At 38.3% G+C, this 26,071-nt stretch overlaps 1 protein-coding gene across 1 annotated transcript in view; it reads left to right on the top strand.

Annotated features, from left to right (window-relative positions):
• Nucleotides 1-26,071, top strand: part of gbe1a (glucan (1,4-alpha-), branching enzyme 1a) — a 152,452-nt gene that overhangs the window by 83,731 nt on the left and 42,650 nt on the right. Inside the window, exons 11-13 of the mRNA XM_059538936.1 lie at nt 9,871-9,981; nt 10,095-10,266; nt 23,968-24,152. Coding sequence (XP_059394919.1) covers nt 9,871-9,981; nt 10,095-10,266; nt 23,968-24,152 — 468 coding nt within the window. The remainder of the gene's footprint in view (nt 1-9,870; nt 9,982-10,094; nt 10,267-23,967; nt 24,153-26,071) is intronic.

Here is a 26,071-nt window from a genome sequence, read left to right on the forward strand (position 1 = left end):
GTTGTCTTGAGGTTTTTGTTTTGTTTGTGTTGTTTGAGGTTTTTGTTTCATTTGTGTAGTTGATGTTTTGTTTGTGTTGTATTTTTACGTTTTTGTTTCTTTTGTTTAATTTGTATTGTGTTTTGTTTTATAAAACTTCAAAACAACACAATATTACAATATTAAGTAGCAGCTATAACATTCCTTCACCACATGGCACTATATGGTTTCAAAGCACCCGTAGAGTTACATACTGTAACTGTTTGGTGTTCTTTTATTCTTATGCAAAATGTTTATTTTATATAGTAACCCTTAAAGCAATAAGCACATCCAGTGCATGTCATAGCTAACATGGTTATATTAACAATACAGCACAACCTCTCATACAGTACCTTATTGTATTTCAAGTATTACGTATATTGTTAACTACAAAAGGACTTGGCATGGATCTTTGGGAGCAAGTTTTAGTCTGTTATGAGTTTGATCATTTATTTTATCCGTGTGTAGTCATGAGCATTTATTTACATCTGAGTGTACTGTATGTGCGAGCAATCTCTTGTGTGCTCTGGGAGAAAGAGGTCATGGTTGCAAATAAAGCTATTGTGTGTAATTACCAGCAGTGCCACTAGAAAACAGATTAATATCCTTCTGGCCTCCCCGGCTAAAAGTACTCCACAGACCTTATTTGTTTAATTCATATTGTGGTGCTGAGCTCCATGTGGCTGTTGATTTGATTAATTTGCTTAAGCAAATTAAATCGAATTATCTAATAATTTTCCATTACCTCCACACCTACATCAACACCCCACCCTCGTGCTCGTCTGCTCTCAAGAGGAACAATTAAAGCTTATAATGCATAATTGTAATGGGAAGTCACTCTTTTTGGCTCCCTCATTCGAGCATATTGGAGCTTTAGTTCAGCCTCCGGTGGATGAATTATGTATCGATATACTTTTATTTCTCTTCCTGTGGTCTGAGGAGGAGAAATGTGGGAGCGAGAGAAGGTTGGAGAGAAAAGAAGATATGGTGATCGCTAAGGCAGATAACTGGCTCTCTCTCCCGTCAGACTGCACTGATTGTGTGTGATTGCGGCGGAGCTGTGTTTGCAGTAATTAAGTCTGTGGTTAAGGCATGTGCATTTCCTGTTTGTTTGGTTAAATAGCAGATTTCAGGAGATGTGGAATTATTTTAAACGTATGATGAGAGAGAAGATGATATGTTGTGCCAGCAGTACTGTTTTCTCGAGCTTCAAGTCTTGATTGGCCATTGAATGTGTTAGCAGAGAGATTTAGAGGAGAATATGATCCATATAGTGCCAAATTTGAAATCTGCCATCTTTCCTCATGGGAGCATGGGAGTTCTTAATATTTAACTTGTGACTGTTTTTAGAGAAGTCTTAACAGTTGTCCTAAAGCTTTGTCTGAAGTTTATGTACTCATTCCTCCCTCTACTGAACAGTTGAGGAATTACAGCTGCATATGACTGCAGGGAGGCACAGTTGGCACTTTGCTTTTGCTTAAAAACACATTTGTTTTTCTCTTCTCTGTCCTCCTCAATTTCCTTAGCTGTATCTTTAGCAATTACATCTTAGTTAGGTTCTATAAGGTTTTTATGGCATGGTCACATTCAGAGCCATATGGCAGTAGTTTGTTTTCTTTGTGATGTGTCTGAATGATGTCCTTACATGAACACAATGCAGTCCAGCCAGTAGCATTTTATTTTTTCATTAATCAATTTATCAAGTTATTTATTTATTTACATTTGTTTCTTTATCTGTTCATTAATTTATTTGCATCGTCAATTTGTGATTGATTTAGTTATTCCATTGCTCATCATGATTTTCTTTTTCATTTATATACTGTACTTTTGTTGTCTTTAAATCTAATTAGAATTACTACACTAACTAAAAGTAAAAAAAAAAAATAGTCAGCATTTTCAGAATGAGAACATGCAATTATTATTAATCAAAACATGCTGTTCTTTTCAAACTTCTTATTAAATAATATATTCATAAAAGTAAAAAATCAAGCAGCTCAACTTTTTTTAACACTGATAATAAATCAGCATGTTAGAATGATTTATGAATGATTATGTGACACTGAAGACTGCAGTAATGACTGATGAAAATTCAGCCTTGTCACTACAGGAATAAATGCATAGAAAGTATATTAAAATAGAAAACCATTATTTAGAATTATAATAATATTTTACAGTTTTACTACTACTACTACTTATAAATGCAGCCTTAATGATCAGACACTTGAAAAAAAAAATAACAGTAAAAATGTGTGTGAGGTTTTTTCAAATTTATCACACTAATAGGCATAACTGTAGCTAAATAAAACCTGCACCTACTCACCAAGATTTTTTTTTTTAAGTAGAAGAGTTTTCTAGAAAAAAAATCTTCAGAAAACTCTGAATATTGATTGGATTCGAAGGTGTTCAAAGACTTATAGCATGTGTGTATTGACCTCTTTGACCTCTGGGAGTTGGCCAGTCCCAATGAGATGACACAGCAGCTTATCATCTATTGATTTGTCTATTTATGCCCTTCTTCTACTCATAAACACAAACACAGACACAAGTGCTTCTGCATTTCAATCTTCCATTACAATTTTAAATTTAAAAAATGCTAATGATTTGCTAATGATGCCATTTGCTTATGCGTAAGTGTATATAGTAGCAACAGCAAGGTCAAGGGGTTTCCAGGAAAAGCATTAACTGATAAAAATGCAAGCATTGAATGCACTCTTGGATAGAAGCATCATCCAAGGGCATAAATGTAAATCTATAATGTACTTTAGCAAAAGTGCATAATATCAAGCTAATGTGCTGTGTGCAAGGTAGTTCATGTGTTACAACAAAAGATGACCTCTGCTTTTGAAAGAGCAAATGAACTGCTAAATCAGAGCTGATACCCACTGTAAAGACAGATTACAGTCGGATCTCATCCTTGCTTCACAAAAGACTCTTCCCAAGCTCCTGTCGTCTCTACATCATCTAAGAATCTGTGTTAAAGCCATCCTACCGAGACTCGTGTTTCTAATCCTTCCCTTACAACCCGTGGCTCAGAGGGACTGACGTTGCGCATCTCTCATTGCTGTTCAGCGTGGCAAATTTATTTGAAGACTGTATTCGCATTCTGAAGGCCTGCAAGAGCGAGAAACTTTCCAAAAGCAGTTTGTGGTTTCTGCCTCCATCTCCTTTGCTTCCCTTGTATTAGTGTACTAACCCTGTCTCAAATATGGAAAACCTGCTTTTTATCACATAAAAGTGTCTCGTAAAAAAAAGGGAATGGATTCAGAAAGGAAAATCACTTTGCTTTGAGATTTCAGTTCTGCTGCTCTTTTTCTTTTGTTGTTTCGCAGTATATTTGGAGTTCCTTTTTATTCCTGTTCCTCTGTTGTTTACGTCTCTGTGTTTCATGTTGCTTATCTGTGTCTTCCAGTTTTTTAGCTTCGTTGCACATGTGCTTGTTGGACAAGGAATTTTTATTTAACAATCCTGACCGTTTTTTACCCCCTCCGCTTATTCCTAATTTCTCTTTGTGTAGATTATATTTAGAGGAAATGTGAGCAGAAGTTCTTGTCACATTCAGTGAACTGTAATGAATTACACAGTACAACACAACAAAGACGGCAGACAGGCAGACTGCAGCATATTTCGACCGGAAAGATCTTTACAGATTGCCTTTGTAAAGCAGTGTAAGTGTGCTGGCAGGGCATGTAACACGCTGGCCTGATGCACTCCCTCCACAGGAAACCGTTCCGTTCTTTTGATTTGATCTTTTTTAAAAGAGGGAAAATAAACACAGCTTCTAGCTTTGGCTTTGAATGCATGTGATTCAAACTTCTGTCTAGGGAAGGAAACTTTTCTGAGCCAAAGTCTTAGTTACCCAAAGTTATCATATTTAATGGGATAGATCAATTGAAATGACAATTTTGTCATCATTTACATCATGTCATTCCAAACCAGTATGACTTCATCTTCTGTCAAACATAAATTAAGCTATTTAGTAAAATGTCCAAGCCGCACATTTCCATACAGCGAAGATTAAAGAAGATTTGAAGTGAACTGATTTAATTTTTACTATGTCCCTCATGTAACTCTATTGTACAGCTTCAGGAGACTTGGAATATGTAAAGACCACTTTTTGTGTTTTTGTTTATTGGTTGTTTATTGGTTTATTGTTTATTTAGCTTAATGGCCACCCATTCACTTACTTGTATGTAGAGTACAGTTTTAAGTTCCTGCCTTATGTATTTCCATGGGGGAGGGGGGGGGGGGGTCACATTAAATTTTAAATAATTTTATGTTTAAGTAAACTAATTATAGACTAATAATGAAGACAGCTTGCTTGCATTGTCAAATAATTATTTTCAGTTATGTTTTTGAATAATTTGCAGAAAATCTGTTTCACAATTGATTTAATATTTTTCTGTGTCGGACTATCCTCTGTCCTTCTGCTGCATCACGTATGCAAGCATGAATAATCGTGCTTGTAAAAATAGCAAATCATAAACCAAAGCCTCATAACAGCAGTTCTAAATAAATATATAAACAACTTTCTGCAACTGTTTAAATCAGTTTGAAAATGAAAGCGAATCTGAAAGTGACTTTATGTGAGTATAATTCATTTTTGTTTTGTTTTCCATGCATGGTCACCCCTCCTTTATGATATAAGGACAAGGGCAACGAGGCAGTAAAATCGTTAATGAGTGTGCTGTCCCTCTTCAGCTCCTGATTCATGCTGTTCTTCCATTTTATAGGATTCTTCTTTTGTTTCTTAAACATGAAGATCAGTGGTAAGGATTTACAGCTCATAATCAAATACTGATCAGCGTCTGTGTTGGTGCTAAAAAGTGTTAATGTGGTTCAAAGAACACTGAATGTGAAGTTGTGTAGTCTTAAGATTAGTCTTTAATTAGGCTTCACAATAACAGTAGTTATGTCACAAAAGTACTAATTATTCATATGATGCACATAAAAAAGATAGAACTTTAAAATCATCTTGGGAATGTTGCTTCTGTGTAATAATAATTTTAAAAAAGTGATTTGATATCCAGAATGTTTTACCTAATGTGACCTATTCCAGGATGATTCAATGAGAAGAAAAAAAAGTAAGATTAGAATTTGAACAAAATATGCATTCTGTATCAGAATGTATGCAGACAGCGCTTAAATGGCTGTTGGTTAACATTAACCAATAGCCCATGTAAATGCAAAAACAGAAAGTAATTTAAGTTGCAGAGCAAGTCATTACATTTTATGAAAGATTCTGGAGACACATTTTGTGTTTGGAATAATGTGCAATGATGAATTAAGGATAATAAAAACTTGTGTACAGGAGTTAATCGGGTCAATTCTGAATAAATGGAACATGGCTGAGTTTGGACTTTAATAATAGATTACTATGGAAAGAGTGAGAGCAACAGGAAGGAAAATTAAGAGATAAGAAAATTAAGAGAGAAGGTATAGGCCAGTTTACTCCCCAGGCAAGAGACTACGTGGGAGGAGACTTCTCTAATCTTAGTGAGAACTTGAAAAACATATGAATGTAAAGGAAAAGATCAGCTGTTAAAATGTCACCACAGCATAAATGCATCTTTCCTCAGAGGAGCGATTCTATCACAGACCTCGTCCTCTATCTGTAAAACGCATTGCTGCTAATGACAGAGTGAGAGTCAGTCCCATCAAGGAGAACAGGGAACACTTCTAATAATGAGGAAAAGTACTGTTTAAACAGAGAAGTTTCCAAGGAGCAGTTGTGAAAATGTAGGTGGAAGATGTCTCCCCTTCCACTGACAGAATGAGAAAGTGGGAGAGAGATGGAACAGATAGGGAGTGGGAGGCTAGGCGAAAGAGTAGATGGCAGGGCACAGCCGCATTGATTGGCTCCAGCTCGCCCGTGGGCTCTGTCGATTGTGCCCCCTCTTAAAAGGTTGCAGTGTTATTAAAAGGTTTCCTTTATCTGTCCGTCACCCTTCTGCTCTAATGATGGTGAGCAGGAGAGGAGGAGCGGAGAGAGATGGGCCTGTCAGAGTCACTTCCTTTCTGTCTCTTTGCTCCCTACGCTTATTCCCTCCACAAACATGCTATCATCCTACTGGTGTTAAATTCAGTATGTGCCATTAGTGGATTACTTTTTGTGATAATGACTTAGATGCATCCTAACTGTATCTGTGGTGTTTCCAAAATCAATCCTAACCAAAATTTTAAAACCAGCTAAATATATCAACTTGACTAGCTTGACCAGGTTGAGAGACCATCTAAAGACCAGATGCCAAGCCTATTAGGTTGGTCAAACCAATCTAACCCACTTGGCCAGGCAGGGTTTCCAAGAGACCAGTGACTCACCAGCAGGCAAATGGCCAGACTCCCCTAAAAGTGGTGAAACAGACCATTCTAACCAGGTAGGCCAGGCTGGGAGACCTGTTAGACCATCTGAAGACCAGATTCCCAGCTTATAAAGATGGTCTGCTTTACTATTTTGCTGGTGTCCCGGTCTAGCCAGCTGACAAGATCCCAAACCCCTCTAAAACCAGCAAAATAGACTAACCATGGCCAAGTAGGAAAGCTGAGGTTCAAATGGCCTAGATGATTTCCAAGACACCAATGGCTGACCAGCAAACAAATGGTCAAAACACCCCCCAGAACACCAGCCTAGCCAGTTTTGTCCAGGCTAAGAGACCAAAATCTCTTTAGGCTGGTTTAAGCTTTTTTTCACAAGGTCCATCCACGGGAAAATAATTTGAAATATTAACAACATTCTCTCTCTGTATGTTTCTCCTCACCCCCTCAATTTATACTTCCAAACAAACTCTAAACAAACACCAGCCTCCTGACTAGTTATCAGTATGCTCTGAAATGTTTATAAAATGAAATGATGTGCCAAATTAATATGCTCACCAAGGGAAAAAACATCCTGAGGTAAATACTCATAATCAGAAACAGGTGTCTCGCAGCAAGCAGGTGTTTGTGTTCGTTAGAGAGAGTTCGAGCAGTACAGATACTTTAATCCTGTGTTCTGATGAAGCGTGCCAGACTTGCTATAGTATCCAGCTGTGCTCGTTGACCCTTGGCCACTCAAATCGTGTCAGATCAACACAGAGCACTTGCAAGCTAGAAACTGTTTGGGAGGTCACCTTTTGCAAACAGAAATTTCATCTTTCGTTTCGACTCTTTCGAAGTGTGAGCTCATTCTCAAATAAGTCATTGGAAGACAACATAGAGTAGTGATCCAGTCAATGACCTGAACACTGCTCCACTGAGTCCAAACATAGCCATCGACCCGCTCCCACAAAGCACACCATATCAACGACCCAGAACAACAGTCAGTATTGGCAAAGTCAATGGGATTCACCAGCTCCAACCGTTAATGTGGTCAATGAGCCAGTCTTCCACTAAATACAGATTCAGCTTCAAGATGGCTGTTCCAAAACACGGGACATGGGAAAGACAGTGGACAGACATCTGAATGTGGAGCAGCAATCTGGGATTTCACACATGAAGGATCCCACACCTGGTCTGTAGAGAACTCTCAGGGCATTGAGCTCGCTACATTAAGTTTCGTCCCGAGTTGACTTTCAGATGCAGCTCTGACCTCAGCTTGACACGGTAGAAAAAATCTAGCCGCCCACGGGGTCTGCTTGTCATTTCCTATTCAAAGACTCATGTATCCTACCTCAACTAATTCAGTTTGCATCCTTTCATGTAAGGGGTCAATGTGTAAGCTTCGGTTTGGGTTCATTTTCAGTTTGGAGCTGCTCACAATGCATCCTATTTCTGTTGATCCAGTTATTGGATCCAAATTTTGTTTTGTCCTTCTAAATATTGATGATATTAAAGAAAATTGGGTAACACTATAGAATAATGGTCTTCTGTTAACAAGTAACTATGCAGGAAGAAATAGGTAGTACTACATTAATACTGAACTTATTAGCTTCTATAGAGGCAAGATTAACGAAGTACTTAATCATAGCACATTTAGAACAAAGGTAATTCCTTATTAGGTATTCGATTAATTACTGAAAAAATATCCTCATTGACAACTACTTGCTAGTTGTGACCAATTAATAAAGAATAATCAATTAATTGCTGATTACAACAGTAACAAAAACGTATTATATTACTTGTGAAATCGATGTCAACCCCTCACTAATTACTCAAGTGTTACCTTGTCAGCTGGCAGGAACTACTAGTGATCTAGACAATTATTTTAATGTAAAAAACAAGTTAACCCTTCAGTAATTACTCAAGCATTACATTGTCAGTCCACGGGAACTACTAGTAATCTGGACCATTATTTTAAAGTGAAAAATATCATAACAACTTATCCTTTACGAATTACTGAACCGGCCTGACAAGGTAACACTTGACTTATTAACGAGGGGTTACCGTGTTATTCAATTTAAAATAATGGTCGAGATCAGTAGTGCGTAATTAAGTGAGGGGTTGATATGGATGTCACAAGTAATTTATTAAGTTATTTAATATATCATATATCTGACATATATTGTACAGCCATATTTCTGTGGGATTTTGAATATGCTGACAGACATTGTTATCTGGAAAATGTGGTATGGTGCTTAATGCAGTTAATGTCTTCATTAAGGATGCAAATTGTTTTTGACCAGAGAACATCATTGTTTTATTCATATCCTAAAGAGAAGTCTTCTCCAGACTACTGCCAATATTAACTGGTGTTTTCTAGTCAGAGACTTATTGAACTGACACTGAATAGAGCTCATAATAGTAAACTAATGTTAGCATCACTTCCTAATTGTTTAAATAAAAATATCATTCTATGTTTAAGATTAAAATAAACAAAGAACGTACGTTCATCCTTTGATAAGTGTTGTAGTCACATTCTCAACCTGTAGCCAACTTATTTGGGGGGATATAATATTTCTTAATTAATTTCCACAAAGAACCCATTTTTATTTAGTAATTAACAAATACCTAATAAGGAACTTCCTTTGTTCTAAATTTGCTATTACTTACTGCTTGTTTAATCTTGCTTTCATATTACTTAATAGTATTAAAGGTATACTCCACCCCAAAATTTAAATGTCGTTCCAAACCTGTGAAAGCTTTGTTCATCTTCAGAACACATTTTAAGATATTTTGGATGAAAACCGGGAGGCTTGTGACTGTCTCATAGACTGCTAAGTTACACTGTCAAGGTCCAGAAAAGTATGAAAAGCATCGTCAAAATAGTCCATCTACCATCAGTGATTCAACCGTAATGTTATGAAGTGACGAGACTACTGTTTGTAGGCGAAGATAACAAAAATAACCCTTTTATTCATCAATTCCTTTGTCAACACTCTTCTCTGTGTCTCTCCACATCACTCATACTGCCTACGCTCTTCTGTGTCAGCCGCACCACAAGGATGCACTGTTTTTACGTGTATTTATGCTTTGATTTGAAAGAAAACAGCACATCCTTGTGGAAGTGTTGAAGTCATTATTTTTGTTTTCTTCACCTACAAACAGTAGTCTCGTCGCTTCATAACATTACGGTTGAACCACTGATGGCAGATGGACTATACTGACAATGCTTTTCATACTTTTCTGGACCTTGATAGTGTAACTTACTTGGCAGTCAATGGGACAGTCACAAGCCTTCTGGTTTTCATCCAAAATATCATAAATTGTGTTGCCAAGACGAACAACGCTTTACGGATTTGGAATTACATGGGAGTAAGTGATTTATGACAAAATTTTCATTATGGGGTGGAGTATCCCTTTAAGTTCAGTGTTAATGTAGTATGTATTACATACTTCCTGTATAGTTACTTGCTAAAAACAGACATTATTCTGAAGTCATACCAAAAATGGTAATAGCACTTGCTCATTAACTTTTTGTTGCTTAATCGCTTATCAAAGGTGCTGAAGGAAGTTCGAGATGAAGATTGGGATTTGGAGAACATTGTTCACACCCTGACCAACAGAAGGAGAGGGGAGGCATCTATTACCTATGCTGAAAGCCATGACCAAGTTAGCAATTTGTCAATTTGAAACTAAATTTTTGCTGGTGACCATTTACCATTTGGTGTTTTATTCTCTTTATATAAGATCACACATGCTCAAATCTCTACACTTGTTTCTAGGCCTTGGTTGGGGACAAATCATTGGCATTCTGGCTGATGGACAAGGAGATGTACACCAACATGAGTGCTCTTACTGCCATGACGCCTGTTATAGACCGTGGCATCCAGCTGCATAAACTCATCCGTCTCCTTACTCAGAGTCTAGGAGGGGAGGGCTACCTCAACTTCATGGGTGAGTCTCCTTGGAAACCAGTTTTGCTGGATACTTGATGCATTTCTTTAGTGTGCCTCCACCAAGGAAGAGGGATTGTTGGCATTCTTGGCAGGGGTAAACTAGTTTTGAAGTTGTAAGGCATATTGAATCTAAGGCTGATCATATGCTACTGGATCTTCCCCTTGAGGATTTTTTGAATAGAATTCCAATGGTTAGTAGTTCCCAATATTGGTGTGGTTGCGAGGCATTACAGTTAAAAAAAAAATAGACGTCTATAAAACTATAAAATAAGACTATCTCAGACAAGTGGCCAAAAAGAAAGCTAAGTAAGTGTGCACACACATCACAACACAGGAAAGAAGCTACACTCAAAGATTGCTGACTGGATGGGTAAAGATGTCTTTCATTACAAGTGCACTTCTCTTCTATCAAATGCATAAAAGCATTTCACTTTGTCTGCTCATCCATGTCTGTGCGACAGTACTGAAAACAGTAATATGTCCAAAGGTCACCAGCTTTGTATCTCTCTATCTGCAAATAGTAAGTAAAGGCACTCTGGTATAATTGCACACAAAGGCGAGTGGCAGAGCACATTCAGAGAGGGAAAAAAAGGAATGTATGCCTGAGACTCGAAACAGTCAAGGCCAGACGGCAAACAGCAGTGCCATCAGATCGATGGCAAGGCAGTCATTTAGCCCGTGTTGAGCGAGAACAAATTGTTCGAGCAAAAGAATCAATCTGACATGTCAAGCCTTAAGCTTCTCATCCTAGAAAAATTCCTCTTAACTCAAAGTGAGAGAAAGGCCAAAAAAAAAAAAACATTTTGTGAACATGGAAAAGGACATACATGCATTTTAAAAGGTAATTGTGTAAGCGTCAAAAATTTGCTCCTTTTTGGAAGGCAGAGAATTTTGTGTGATCACTGTGTTATGTATATATTTATTTTAATGTTATGGGTCAACTTCATATTGATTTTTGTTTTATATATATTACTTATAGAAGCCTATTTAAAGCGGCCTTTTTTGGGGATAATTGTGACTTTATGTCTATATTTATATTATTTTACACTTTACCTCAGTCATTTCTTTATTTATTTATTTGGCAGAAACAAGCTTCTTGAACTATTTATTTATTTATGGTCTTTTAAAAAATAAAATAAAATAAAATAAAATAAAATAAAATAAAATAAAATAAAATAAAATAAAATAAAATAAAATAAAATAAAACAAAAACTAAGCATGGTTGTGTAAGATAGTAAGCTAAACAAAAATAATTTAGAGTATATGGAAGCCTGGGGCTAGTTTTTACGCACTTTACTGAATATTTTTTAGGGAGAAATTGTTTATTTAACTAAGTTTCTATATTGGAGCAAGCCTGGAAGTCTTACAAAAAAGCTATTGGACATTTCCATCCATGCTGTACAGGAAAAAGAAACCGTTTAACAAACACAGGTCATCTTTTTGTGTGCATGTCGTCAAACTATTTGGTAAGTTGCCAAACAGTCTAATATAGGCTTTTCAAAAAAAAAAAAAAAAAACCTTAAATACAAATAGGCTATTTGTAGATTTAAATCATAAAGTGACAAGAGCCCCAAATACAATATGACTCCCAAACTATTTTCTAGTGATTAGATGTAGAGCATAAAATGGTAAATTATACTTTTTATACTTTCACCTGAACAATTATCCTGGTTATTCAGGTGAAAGACTAGACTGCACTCCTTCTCAAATCAATGCTCAGTTTTTCTCAAATCCATCCACACAAACACATCGATCTCTCTTCCCACTAACGCTGTTAATTAGCATGCTGCGTCTACATCATCTCCTACACCAGCTGACATGCTAGCACAGCTCTGTAAATATTCCAGCCCATTTCAGAGGTCGCTGTTTAAACTGTGAGAGCTAGTTCAGACTTGGCAGATTAACATCCACTGCTTCATGAGATGGTTGTGGTGCACTTCCATTCCTCTCTGCCCTCTTTCTCTCCGGATCATTGTGCTATTGGACATTGATGTTAGCAGTGTTCCTCCTCTGATTAGTAGTTCTCTCTCATTGACTTTGGCTCCTCTCCAAGGGAACTAGAGAACTGATCAAAAAATTGCTATGCCTGTCTGCCTCTGCTGTTTGTTATTACAACCATCATCGCAGGTTGCTGTTATTAAAGCTGTGCATGTAAATAGAGGGGCTCAATTGGTATTCAGAAGATGGGAGAACATTCAAATCTGATGTTGATCCTTGTGCCCTGACTCCTGATGGATGGATGGATGGATGGATGGATAGATGCAGGTTACAAGTTATCAGTTTTAAATGTAATAAGTAGAATAACTATTTCAGCTACTTTTTAAAGTAATGTAATGGATCGCATTTGATTCCTGACACCAATTACTGTCATTGACTTTCAAAATTCTTCATCTCTTGAATCAAGTTCATAATCTTTTCATTTTAAAGCAAAGTCACCACAAAATCAAGCACCTCTTTTTACTTTGAAATTGAGTTTAAATACAGATTTAAAAGCATAATAAGAAATAGTAAATATTAGTGCTGTCAAACGATTAATCGTAATTAATAGCATCCAAAAAAAACTTTTTGTATGCATAACATATACAGTATGTGTGTGTTCTGTGTATATTTATTATGTATATTTAAATCCACATTAAAAAAATGTATTTACATGTCTTTATTTATATCCATATATTATAAATAAATATGTTTGATATATAAACATTTTTCTTGAAATAAAAAATATATTAACACAAAAAGACTCCAGGAATCTTAAACAACTTTTTCTTTTTCCCAACATGCCAGCAGAGCAAATAATCCACCAATTTAAACCCACTATCTGTGCACATCCAAGGATTCGGGGTTAGCGTGGGAGAAATAAGAAGAAAAAATTATGAAAGTTTCAAATAAAAAGGAGGTTAAATAAATACAAGAACAAATCAGCCTGTCACTGGAGTATGTGGAAGTGGAAGCAGGAAAACACCAGTCCTGATTAATAGAAATTTCAGCGGGAGATCAGAGAAGCATTAACTTGACAGCGCGGAGGCTGCCAGACAAGGCCTGAGAAGCACACAGGAAGGCAATGTGCCTGAAGAGGCTTTAATTGAATTTGAAAGGGGTGCCATTTTCTTCATGCAGTGAAAGAGTTTCGTTTGTGGGCGGGAAGTGTTGGCCTCTATTTATTTACTTTCTGTTTTAAGTATCTCTCCAGTCTTCTTCAGTGGCATAGGGAAGGTTGAGAACTCTGAAACAAGGAACAAAACATGCCATTCCCCTCTTCTTTTTGTTTCCGTTCTGTTCTTGGATATCTCTTGTTAGTCTGACTGCTCTAGCAGTTGTCCATTTGTTTTACGAACATTACATTCCGTTCCTGCTGGTTCATTAGGAAGTTCTTTTGCAGTTGAAACATGGAGTTAAATTTTATTATTTTTATTATTTTTGCTTAAATTTTTCTGAAATAAGACAAGCATAAATAGTGCTAAAAGCCATGTCGTGGATGCATATTTAGGGAACAATTCAATATTTTGTCAAGGGAAGCCAAAATGACAATTTTCACTTGAGATTTGGAGCCAAATTACAGGGGGGGAAAGTGATAGGAAGGAAAATGGCTGCATCATTTATAATTTAAGGTATATTAGTAAAATCTGTTGACTTGTGCCAGTGGTGAAAGTTAACCACCCCCAATGTTTGCATGCTTGTCACTTAAGAAGTATAAATGTTATCTTAATAGCCTTTTACATACTGGTTCTTAACAAACTTTTATTTTGTCACCTTCATTTAATGGCCCTATTTGATATAGTCTTAGAGATGCTTTCAATACGAATCTGTGAGTTATTTGTTAAACTGTGCACAGTTTCAGTGGACAAAAAAAATAGATGTGGGTCGTTTTGCATATAGCTCATACCTCTTTATTTTGAAGAGGAATGTCTAAAGAGAAAATGAAATTAGAAAGGTATATCAAAACATTTGCATAGGACATACCTGTCTGAGTGGCAAAATAATTTTCTTCCAAGGTTTGCTCAAGAAGTATTAAAGATCACAGTATCCTTTTAGATTCTGGTTCTTTTTCTGGAAGTTTTCTTATGGTGTTTTCATTTATAAGGCTATGACCAATGACCAATTTGTTTATAAACTGGTTGGTCACTTTGCATAATAATTGTATTGTTTCTACAGAGGAATGTCAGACCTCTGAATGAGCTGACTATGGAACCCAGCTGTATTATTCATGAACTTGAAGATGATCCTGAACTGGACATTAGCTGTTGAGCAGAAAGTTTCCAAGCAGTGTGAAATATTTCGCTTGAAAAGTGTGCTTTGCAATTGTTCCTTACATAAATGGCACTTGTGTTTTATCTTATCTACTGCAATGACATTTGTGCTTTTTAATGGTGGCTTAAGTAGCTATATACATTTTGGGGCTGGTGTGTATGTGTATTTGTGTGTGTGTTATTAGTTTTGTGGTGAAGTGAAGGCATATGTTTGCTCCTACTGGAATAGAAAGGGAGTTATTCCTCCCATTAAACAGACTCCTACTCCCCCTAATTAAGACAGGAAGAGCAGACAGCAGGCCAAATTGCACACTAAACAAAAGCATCCAGACACACAGACTATGTTTATAAGCATCCAGCCACAGTTGGCTCCTGGTTATTAAGACAGAACTTTGGAGTGTTATTTTGGCAGAAGACTTATACCCAGCAGAGAAACCACAAGGTTGTGGCCTTTGTGATGCAAAAGAGTCTTGATCTTAATGTTTTGTTGTCTAAATGTGCCTCTTGTGACTGTCACTAACATAATGCAAAAAGTAACTTTTTGTATGCACAAGCAAAATTTTGTATAATGTATGAAATTAGCATATTCAGTGGTGCTTGCCAAGGCAAAAGCTTTTATTATTGCTTTGGACTACAGTGCATAATTTGTCTTAAATTGTACCTCAGATTATTATTATTATTATTTTGCTATGACATTTCAAACTGGACATACAGTAATATTTTTGCCTGATAGAGGATAAGATTCTCTGAAAAATATCATAAAATCCAGCATCAGTGAAGAGTGAACTCTTTTGAAATACGATGTGGCATAAACTAAAGCACTTTACTATGGTTGACAATCTTCTGCTGTGATAATGCACTGAAAGAAAACCTGTATTCATTTCTTTCTTGTAAACAACCCCTTTAAATCATTAACATAAAAAAGTCAGAAGGGTAAGAGTTAAGAGATAGAAATTTATGTGACAGTTTTTTTTAAATAGATAAAATGTAATTTTTAGATATACAGTATACAGTATATATCTGAATTTGGTTTCCAGATGCACTTGATTAATCATAATATCCTACAAAGCCAATTAGATGTGTGGAGGAAGTTGGAAGCGTACAATTAATTACCTGTTGTTTGGTAAGGTAATTCAAAAGTAACAGGTAGCCTTGAATGAGGATAATTACATCTGAAAATGTAATTTCTCATCAAGTCACACTTAATTTATTAATACATACTTTTAATGTTCCTCACCTATTATGCACTGAAAATGCACATCATTCTCAAAAAGCTTGTTGTACTGTTAGAACACTATATGCCTGTGTTTTTTATTCTCTGGCCATAATCCAGACTGAGCCACCGCTAGCCTCATCTGTTAGTCTCGGTTCTACAGAGGCTGCATACAAGTCACATTATCTTTAACAGTGAAGGAAAGAGCTTCTTTCTTTGACTTCAAATTGACACTGAACTCAAAGACCATCTAATCTCCACCTTGCAGCTTGTTACACATGAAAGAGATGGAGAGCTAAAAAGAAGTCCATTTCTTATTTATGGGTTCATTTGGAGGGCTTTTCATGCAAACTATTTAAATCCCATTGCTGCTCACCAGGATCTTTGGCCTCATGCTTTAGTATACCAAAGAGAAACTTGACTTCAAACATCACTGCACGTCAAATCAGATTATGGGCTTAGTGAAATCTTAAAAGGGAAGTGTGTGTGTGTGTGTGTGTGTGTGTGTGTGTGTGTGTGTGTGTGTGTGTGTGTGTGTGTGTGTGTGTGTGTGTTTCTGTGTATGTGTGTCATGCATGCTCTTTGTGTGGTTACTTGAGTGTGGACTGCCTAATCAAAAATGAAAATAGTATGCTTACACTAATTGATAAATCGGACTTGGTCCTGTTCAGAAGGTCTCACTGGGAAGCCGCATAGTTGGGTCCCGATGCTTCTGATCAAGCTCTTTTGTTGTCTTAATGCACTCTTGTGACTCACACAAACAAATGCAAAATGTGCATTTTATATGCATCAGCATTTTGTAAAGTGGCAAAATTAGCATTTTTGTGGTGTTTGCTAAGGTAAACACACATTATGGTAATTTTTTAACAGGCAGTAATTGAGAGTTTAATCAGATACTGTATCACAGTATGGTTTGGGAACCTATCTGTGCAATCGAGATCAAAGATGATACGAATGATACATACTGCTTGGAAAATTATAGGAGTGAATGAATGGACACCACTGCAAACTATGTACGAACATGACACTGTAAAACACGCTGAGAGGATTGTTTGTGATTTTTCCCATGTTTTGAATACAGAGTGTGAGTTGTTGCCTTCTGGCAGGAGGTTCAGGGTTCCTCGCTGCAGATTAAATAGATTTAAAAACTCTTTTATCCCAGTGTCTGTGAAGTTATTAAATAGAGGAACTATGGAGCTGTAATTTCATGTATTAATATTTTTTGTATTTTGAGAATTGTATTTGTCTAATGTTTGTATTGTATGGTTGCAGCATGGGTGATGGCCCAAGACAAATTTCCCTACTGTGGACAATAAAAGTTTACCTTACCTTACCTTACCTTACCTTACTATCGCTCATACTTACAGGACTTTGACTTCGACTTCTTGGACTGTTTGTGCTATAAACATGAATAATACCTGAATTTGTTTGAATTCTTAAGGAAATGCTAATACTTTTCACCTAAACAGCCAAAAAGAGTAATGATTTGCTATTTGTCTGTCTGTTGTTGTTGTTGTACAATTATATTCTATTGTTTTATCTTTGATTCAGTGCATAAGGCCTTAAAGTTCAAAAGTTTGGGGAAATAATTTATTTATACTCATTTACGTTGTTACAAAATGTCCTATTCCTATTTTTTTTTTTTTTTACAATTAATTTTCCTAATAAAATCTTTTCTAATAAATAATAAATAAATAAATAATAAAATCCTTTCTACTCATCAAATAATCTTAAAATAAAAATTGTAATACGGTTTCCACAAAAATATTAAGCAGCCATTTTCAAAAATGATAAAAGTAATTAGAAGAAATGTTTCTTTAACTGCAAATCAATATAAGTATAATTTCTAGAAGAATTGTGAGACTTAAGACTGTAATATTGTCTGCTAAAATTCAGTTCCCTATCTGTCGGTCACAGTTATGTCGAACGACATATGGGGTCTCACTTGGGAGGCCAATCATCTATGAGTTTAAGAGAAAACACCAATGAAAATTGGCTAGTGGATTTAACATACCTGAGCCACCACCATCTGTCATACCTGTCACCATCACACCGATGTGTCACCACCGATTCAGCCCCTGGTCGGACCTTGCCTTTCTACGGGCCGGCGTGCCCTTAGAACAAGTGTCCCGGCATGTTGTTGTCACAACAGATGCCTCCAACATGGGCTGGGGCGCGACATGCAACGAGCAGGCAGCTTCAGGGTCCTGGACAGGACCTCAACTGCTTTGGCACATCAACTGTCTGGAGTTGCTGGCAGTGCATCTAGCCTTATGGCAGTTTTGGCCGCTGTTGCTAGACAGGCACATGTTGGTCCACACGGACAACACTGCGGCTGTTTCGTACATCAACCGACAGGGCGGTCTACAATCACGTCGCATGTCTCAACTCGCCCGCCATCTCCTCCTCTGGAGTCAGACTTGGCTCAAGTTGCTGCGCACTACCCACATCCCGGGGGAGCTCAATCGTGCAGCCGACAGGCTCTCACGACAGCTCACCTTTCCCGGGGAATGGTGACTCCATCCCCAGATGGTCCAGCTGATCTGGAGTCGATTCGGGGAAGCCCAGGTAAACCTGTTCACTTCCCACGAGTCCTCCCACTGCCAGCTGTACTATTCCCTGCCCCAGGCCCCCCTGGGCACGGATACACTGGCACACAGCTGGCCTCGGGCATTACGCAAGTATGCGTTTCCCCCAGTGAGCCTGCTCGCACAGATGCTGTGCAAGGTCAGGGAGGACGAGGAACAGGTCCTGTTGGTTGCGCCTTACTGGCCCACACGGACCTGGTTTTCGGAACTCATGCTCCTTGTGACAGCCCCTCCCTGGCGCATCCCCCTGGCTTGGCACCATTTGGCACCCGCGTCCAGATCTTTGGAACATCCATGTATGGCTTCTGGATGGGACGCAGCAGACCTAAGTGGTCTGACACCAGCGGTGGTAGACACTATAACTCAGGCTAGAGCCCCCTCTACGAGGCAGGCCTATGCTCTGAAGTGGAGTCTGTTCATGAATTGGTGTTCTTCTCACCAAAAAGAACCCCAGAGATGCCCGGTCAGAGTTGTGCTTTCTTTCCTGCAGGAAAGGCTGGAGCGTGGGCTGTCACCCTCCACCCTGAAAGTGTATGTGGGTGCCATTTCAGCCCATCACGATGCAGTGGACGGCCGGTCCCTGGGGAGACATGACCTGATCGTTAGGTTCCTGAGGGGTGCCAGAAGGTTACATCCTCCTAGGACACCCCTGATTCCTTCCTGGGACCTCTCTATTTTCCTGACAGGACTTCAGAGGGGTCCCTTTGAGCCGCTGGATTCAGTTAAGCTTAAGTTTCTGTCTCTCAAGACAGCGCTCCTGATCGCGCTCACTTCCATCAAGAGGGTCGGGGACCTCCAAGCATTTTTTGTAAGTGAAGAGTGCCTTGTGTTCGGGCCGGCATACTCTCACGTTGTCCTGAGACCCCGGCCGGGATACGTGCCCAAGGTTCCCACCACTCCCTTCCGAGACCAGGTGGTGAACCTGCAAGCGCTGCCCCTGGAGGAGGCAGATCCAGCCTTGGCGTTGCTGTGTCCCGTAAGAGCGCTTCGCATATACGTGGACCGCACCACATAAGGGGCCATCCACATATTGCGCCTAAAAACGCTCGAGCAGAAGCGCTCCTGAGGCGTTTGCCAATGACGCGCTCTCTCCATGAAGACGCAGAAATTTCAGCAAAGTATAAATGGATTTGCAGCACAAAAAATCACTTTCAGTAGCTACTTTCAGTGCTATTACATTTATTTCAAAATGGCAATCCATATACAGCTATGATCAGCTGTTCCTTCATCTTAGCTGAGCAACGTTGTTACGGGAAAGGATGAAGCTGAATGTTTAGTTCTTGTCACATGACCTGCGGTGCGCTTGCAGTTCTCTGAAAAGTTGAGATGTTTTTAACTCGATGCAGTGTGGACGCACCTGGAAAAAACGGGCGCGTCGCACCGCGTGCGCATCGCGACCGTGCCGCTTCCATTATGAGCGCGGATACCACGCGCCTACATTGGAAATTATCAGAACATTTTCCTTGATGCGAGTGGTGCGTCACCAACGATGAAGATGATGCAATGCCCACTCATCAGAAAAGGTTGAGCCAGTTCTTCAGCGATGATTACAGAGAGTCCAGCCGAGACGAGTGGGAACAGTTCTTACTGGAGCCATGTATTCCACCAGATGAGGATTCCAATCAGTGGTGAAACGAAAACACGAAGCGCTTCACAAAACTTATTCGCTTAGCACACCGTTATTTGTGAGTCCCGCCAACGTCTGTGCCGATCAAGCCAACTTTCCCCCGATCATGTTTACATGCCCGTATTTCTTAACAAGAACATGTAAAACAATAGAAAAAAAAAAAAAAAAAAAAAGATTTGCTGACAGTTTAAAAGTTTCAAAGTTAAGTGTAGGCTACGTTCTACAATAGCCTAATTGCTGCATGCTGTTTTACGTCATGGTTCACTTTTTTTTTTTTTTTTGCTTTTAATCTGTACTTTTGTTTGTTTGCACACATTGTTAAAAGTTTTCAGCTACAAAACACGATGTGTAATGTTCAAGCTTATTGTGTGTAAGCTTGTTCAAAATGACGGAAACAATAAATGTTGCTGAAAAATAACGTCTGTCTCATTAAACTTAATTTAAATAAACGAATATTCGAATAGTCTTTTTTGTGAGCTCAAATATTCGAATGTGATATTTGCGGAAAACGGCCATCCCTACTCCACACGGAGTGTGGCCTCCTCCTATGCGCTGGCGCACGGCGCCTCTCTGGCAGACATCTGTCAAGCTGTGGGCTGGGCAACACCTAACACCTTCGTGAGGTTTTACAACCTTCGTGTAGAGCCAGTTTCTTCCCGTGTGTTGGGTAACAGGTAAATTGGCGGGAAGGGCTAGCTGGGTGTCACGCTTGCTGCGCCATTCCCCCTAACACAGGGATGCAAAGTGCCATTCTTCTCCCAGTAGAGTTCCCCCGGTTGGCGCACCCTGGTTGAGCATCCTCCAGCACCCTCGGCAGTCAGACTTGGTGGAGCAGTCTGTCGCCAGGCCCAGTACTGGTGTTAGCATGCCCGGAGCTCTGGTCAGCCCCTGTACTGGGCTAGGTGTCCATATGTCTTGATTACCTACAGGTAATACCATATGTGTATTTTTCCACGGTAAGGTTTCCCTCTTGGCAAACTTGTGCCTTCCCTTGACAGACCAGTTCTGTCAGTCTCTTCTGGCAGTCGTTCCATCCCTACTCTAAGGTAGGACCTGCCTCAAAGACCCCTTCAATATGTAGTACTGCCCCCTGGGTCAGTCCATATCAGTATCTCCACATGTCACCTCCCTACGGGTAGGATGTGGTCTCCGAAGCGACCTTTTCCTAAGGCTTGCTTCCCCATTGTCTTGCCAAGCTGAAAGAACAAATAGGGAAGATTTGAAGCAATCTTTCTCTGAAGGTTTAAATCCCTTCCATTAACTTTATGTGGGCGGAACAGAACCTTCTCCAGCAGCGATGTACTCACCCTTTGGCCCCTTCGGTACCAAGGTCAGTGAATTTGCACTGGGGCTTTGGGAAGGTTACGACCTTAAGCGTAGCTTTTGTGGCACGCCGCGGCTTGCCGGCAATTGCAGCGCCACAGGGTTGTGACGGTGTTCAGGTTGTGGCGTTTTCCATAGGACCCCATATGTCGTTCGACATAACTCGTAGTGACCGACAGATAGGGAACGTCTCAGTTACGTACGTAACCCTCGTTCCCTGATGGAGGGAACAGAGACGTTATGTCCCCATGCCACAACCTTGAACCGGTCGCTGTTGCCGGGACACGTTCTCGGCTCCTCAGCGTAAAATGAGTGGATGCACCTGTCGCCCTTTTTATACCCGTTGGCACGGGAAGTGGCTCAAGTATGTTAAATCCACAAGCCAATTTTCATTGGCGTTTTCTCTTAAACTCAGAGATGATTGGCCTCCCAAGAGAGACCCCATATGTCGTTCGACATAATGTCTCCATTCCCTCCATCAGGGAACGAGGGTTACGTACGTAACCGAGATGTTACAGGAATAAATTACATTTAAAATATATATATATATATATATTTATTTATTTATTTATATATATTTTTTTTATTAATACACAATATTGCTGTTTTTACTTTATTTTTGTGTAAGAGAGAGAGAGACTTCTTACCAGCCCCAAACTTTTAATTGGTAGTGTAAAAACATTCAAACTTAATGGATTTTAAACTTTTCCAAAACTTTCAAGGTATTGTCAAACCAACATTCAATGTTTGTACTGACAGTCTTTGCTTTTAGTAAAAATTGAGCAATATGAATTTGTATTGCAATACTTCATCCTGTTTGTCACCTCAACTGAAACTGGAATTTAAAAGACATTCTCAGTTCAATTCTTCAACCTACTTGGCAACCACATTGCAATACACATAAAAATAGTCAGAACACCTGGCAATGTCGCACAAAAACTTACTGCTGCACGGTTGAGTTTTGCATGGGTGTTTTCTTCAGAGAGTATACAATTCTACTTTTGCTTCTGTAACTTTTCAATCTATAGATTGTAGCATCTGCTACCGGCTGTCAGAAAAAAGATAATGTAGCTGTTAACCTGCACCTGGACAGCAGCAGTCCTTCTGGCCTGGATGAAATCCATCTCCTCTATATCCTGCCAAGTCATAGCTCCCATATTGATCTAAACTGTGAAAGATACAGTTCGACCACTGTTACCTGTCAATCAACCGGTGTTATGAAGTGAGCTTTGCATACAACTGCAGGATTTTGCACAGGCACTGAATCTATGGAGCATCCGCAGTTCACTCGAGCTAAACCTTCACTCAGGAGAACCATACTGCCGAAAAACAGCAGATGTGTTGGGCTTAAACTGCTCTTTTCAGTGCTGTCCCATAACTTTCAGAAGTACGGTGTCAGTGCAAGCATTGAATAATTTAAGTTTATCTTAATATATATGCAGGTGGAGAGCAGTGGACGTCCCTTATCACTATGTCTGTATTCAGCGCATGGGGCGGCAGGATAAGGCGCATGACAGAGGCGACAGGGGCCATAAGAGAGACAAAGTGTCTCGTCATCTTCACTCTCTTCGTTTAATTATGGAGTCTGAGCTGTCATGGTTCTTTGTGCAAGTGTCCACCACTGCTTGCCTATGCTCTGTCTCTCTCCGGTTGACACATGATATGACTCTATCAGAATTATTTGCTGCAGAAGGTCCCTGTGCACATTAAGTAAAGTTCAAGTGGATGCTAAGGGGTTTGATCGCTCTGATACTCTCCCTATTTCTCTCTTTTTATTTCTTCTTCCTGCCATGGATCATTCACTGTCTCAGTGTCCTTTTCTGCTGATGCTCTTTTTCATTTCTTGTTAACCAGTGAATGCCTATGAAAGGACTCCTGAGTAGAAATTTTGCTAGATGCTTTAATTGAGAAAGAAATGCCGTCTGGATCAAGAAGAGAAGAAAGCTGTGGCTCTAAATTAAAAAGAAAATATTTATTTTGTTGAAAATACAATTATTTTAACCCTTCTGTAACCCTTATATTCTTATTATTATTATTTGTACTTTATATAATTGTCATTCTATCATATTATTATATAATTATTTAATTAGTGTGTGTGTGTGTGTGTGTGTGTGTGTGTGTGTGTGTGTGTGTGTGTGTGTGTGTGTGTGTGTGTGTGTGTAATGTGTAGTAGCATTTACGTAGCAAATTTATTTATTTATTTATATGTAATTTGTAGTAATATTTACATAGCTAAAAGTATTAAATCCAATTATTTATTTATTTGTTTACTTACCATTATTACTTGTTCCTTACTGTAAAATCATTTATTGTCATAAACTCTTACAATACATCTATCAACAAGACTACAGTTTCTGTCACTTATATCAAAGAAAGAAAGAAAGAAAGAAAGAAAGAAAGAAAGAAAGAAAGAAAGAAAGAGAACCTTGCTTGGAGATCTTTAGATAAGGCTGATTTTCTGCCTGATGATGGCCAAGCATATATTGTAATGGTGGTAAAATTAAAAATAAATCTTATTTAGTTAAAAAACAGTGCAGCGTAAGAAAATCTCATGAGAAAGGGACCCGTAGGGGATGTAAGTTATAAAATTTTCATAACACACAAAATTACCTTAAAATGCTCTGGGGTGGGTTTTCTTGTTGGTGAAAAAAGCTTTCACCAGCTTTTGCAATCTTCATTTTTCAAACTTTTCTTTCTCCAGGTAACGAGTTTGGCCATCCGGAATGGCTTGACTTTCCCAGGAAAGGAAACAATGAGAGCTACTATTATGCCCGTCGTCAGTTCAACCTTGTGGACACTGAGCATTTGCGATACCGACAACTATATGCTTTCGACCGTGACATGAATCTTACAGAAGACAAATACGGCTGGCTAGCTGCCGGTCAGGTGAGATGCACATACACACATTTTCTAAATGTGCATGTCTCATACTGGCTTTAACCTACAGAACAAATCCAGTGTAAATCTCCTTGCTGAATCTCTCCTTGCCATCTGTTAAACTGTGGGGAGCTATTTATCTGCCATAATAAATGGGATGTGAAATGCATGGGCCATATGATAATGAAATTGCATAATACAGCCAACCAGGCATGACTCTCCATAGCAGGAAGTCTATTTCACACACAAACACCTTGCACTGAAGACAGCAGAAATAAGATTACAACTGCATTAAACTGTATAAAACCCTGTCAAACCACAGTTTCTGTCCAATATAGACAGAGATTTAAATTTAATAAACAATCAAAGAGATGGATGTCGCAGTCTGACATTGTCAAAAATCTCAATATGAATTCAAATATATATTCACATATATATATATATATATTCAAATATATATTATTGTACTCTTCCAAGAGCAAATTATCTAAGCTACTCCGTTCAAAAATAGCTTTATACCATTTTGAGAAAGAAAAATCTTAAACCAGCTGGCTCAATTGTTTTAGTTGGTTTAAGCTGGTCTCGTAACCTGTACAAAAAGTTTTATAATTCATTTATTTAGTCATATTAATATTATTGTATTCATTTTAGTTATTATTAGAATTCATCTAATAATATAAATCATTATATAATCATTATATAAAGTATAATTGTTTTAGTTAAAATTTATTTATTTAAATAATTTATATATTTATATTATTTTATGTATAATGTTGTTTTTCTTATTCTTATATGTAATAGTAGAAGGATTGATTGATTGATTGATTGATTTGCTCATTTATTTGTTTTTTTTACGTTCCTACATGATAATGATTTTAGGGGAAGTCGTGGTCTAATGGTTAGAGAGTCGGACTCTCAATCGAAAGGTTGTGAGTTTGACTCTTGGGCCGGCAGGAATTGTGGGTGGGGGGAGTGCATGTACAGTTCTCTCTCCACCCTCAATACCACGACTTAGGTGCCCTTGAGCAAGGCATCGAACCCCCAACTGCTCCCCGGGCGCCGCAGCATAAATGGCTGCCCACTGCTCCGGGTGTGTGTTCACAGTGTGTGTGTGTTCACTGCTCTGTGTGTGCACTTTGGATGGGTTAAAAGCAGAGCACGAATTCTGAGTATGGGTCACCATACTTGGCTGAATGTCACTTTCACTCACTGATACAGCAACACAATCCTGCCGCTTCAGTCAAGTATAAGTGATTCTTTGTGTCAAAACGTATAATTTTTATTTTCGTTTTTTAGTTTTATTTCATTATTCTTGTTCTTATATGTAGTTGTAGGATTTATTAGTTTATTTGTTTGTTTATTTATTTGCTTTTTTTTGTAATGTTTCTACATTTAACTTCACCAAGTTTGTGCCACTTCTTTGTATCAAAACGTTTTAGTTTTGTTTTGTTTTGTTTTGTTTTATACCACTTTTTACTCCTCTTTTGAACATAGACCAGACTAAGCTGGTTCAGTGGTTTTAGCTGGTCCACCAAAATTGGCCAAGAAGATTTGAACTAGTTTTAGATTAGATTAAAGAATTTTCTTCTGCTCACCAAGCCTGCATTTATTTGACCGAAATACAGCAAAAGCAGTAATATTGTGAAATATTTTTACTATTTAAAATAACTGCTTTCTATCTGAATATATTTTAAAATTTAATATGTTCCTGTGATCAAAGCTAAATTTTCAGCATCATTACTCCAAGTGTAACAATATAAATTCCCATGCAAAAGCTTGGAGTCAGTGTGTATATATACACGTATATATCAATGATTCCATTTTTTATCAAAATTAATCGCATTATGTACAAAATTAAATAATGAATTCAAAAGTAGTTTATTGTGCACTTTTTCATTTAAAAGTACTGCTATATGAACAAAAGTACA

Source organism: Carassius carassius, chromosome 45, assembly GCF_963082965.1.
Source record: "Carassius carassius chromosome 45, fCarCar2.1, whole genome shotgun sequence".
Classification (NCBI taxonomy): Eukaryota; Metazoa; Chordata; class Actinopteri; order Cypriniformes; family Cyprinidae; genus Carassius; species Carassius carassius.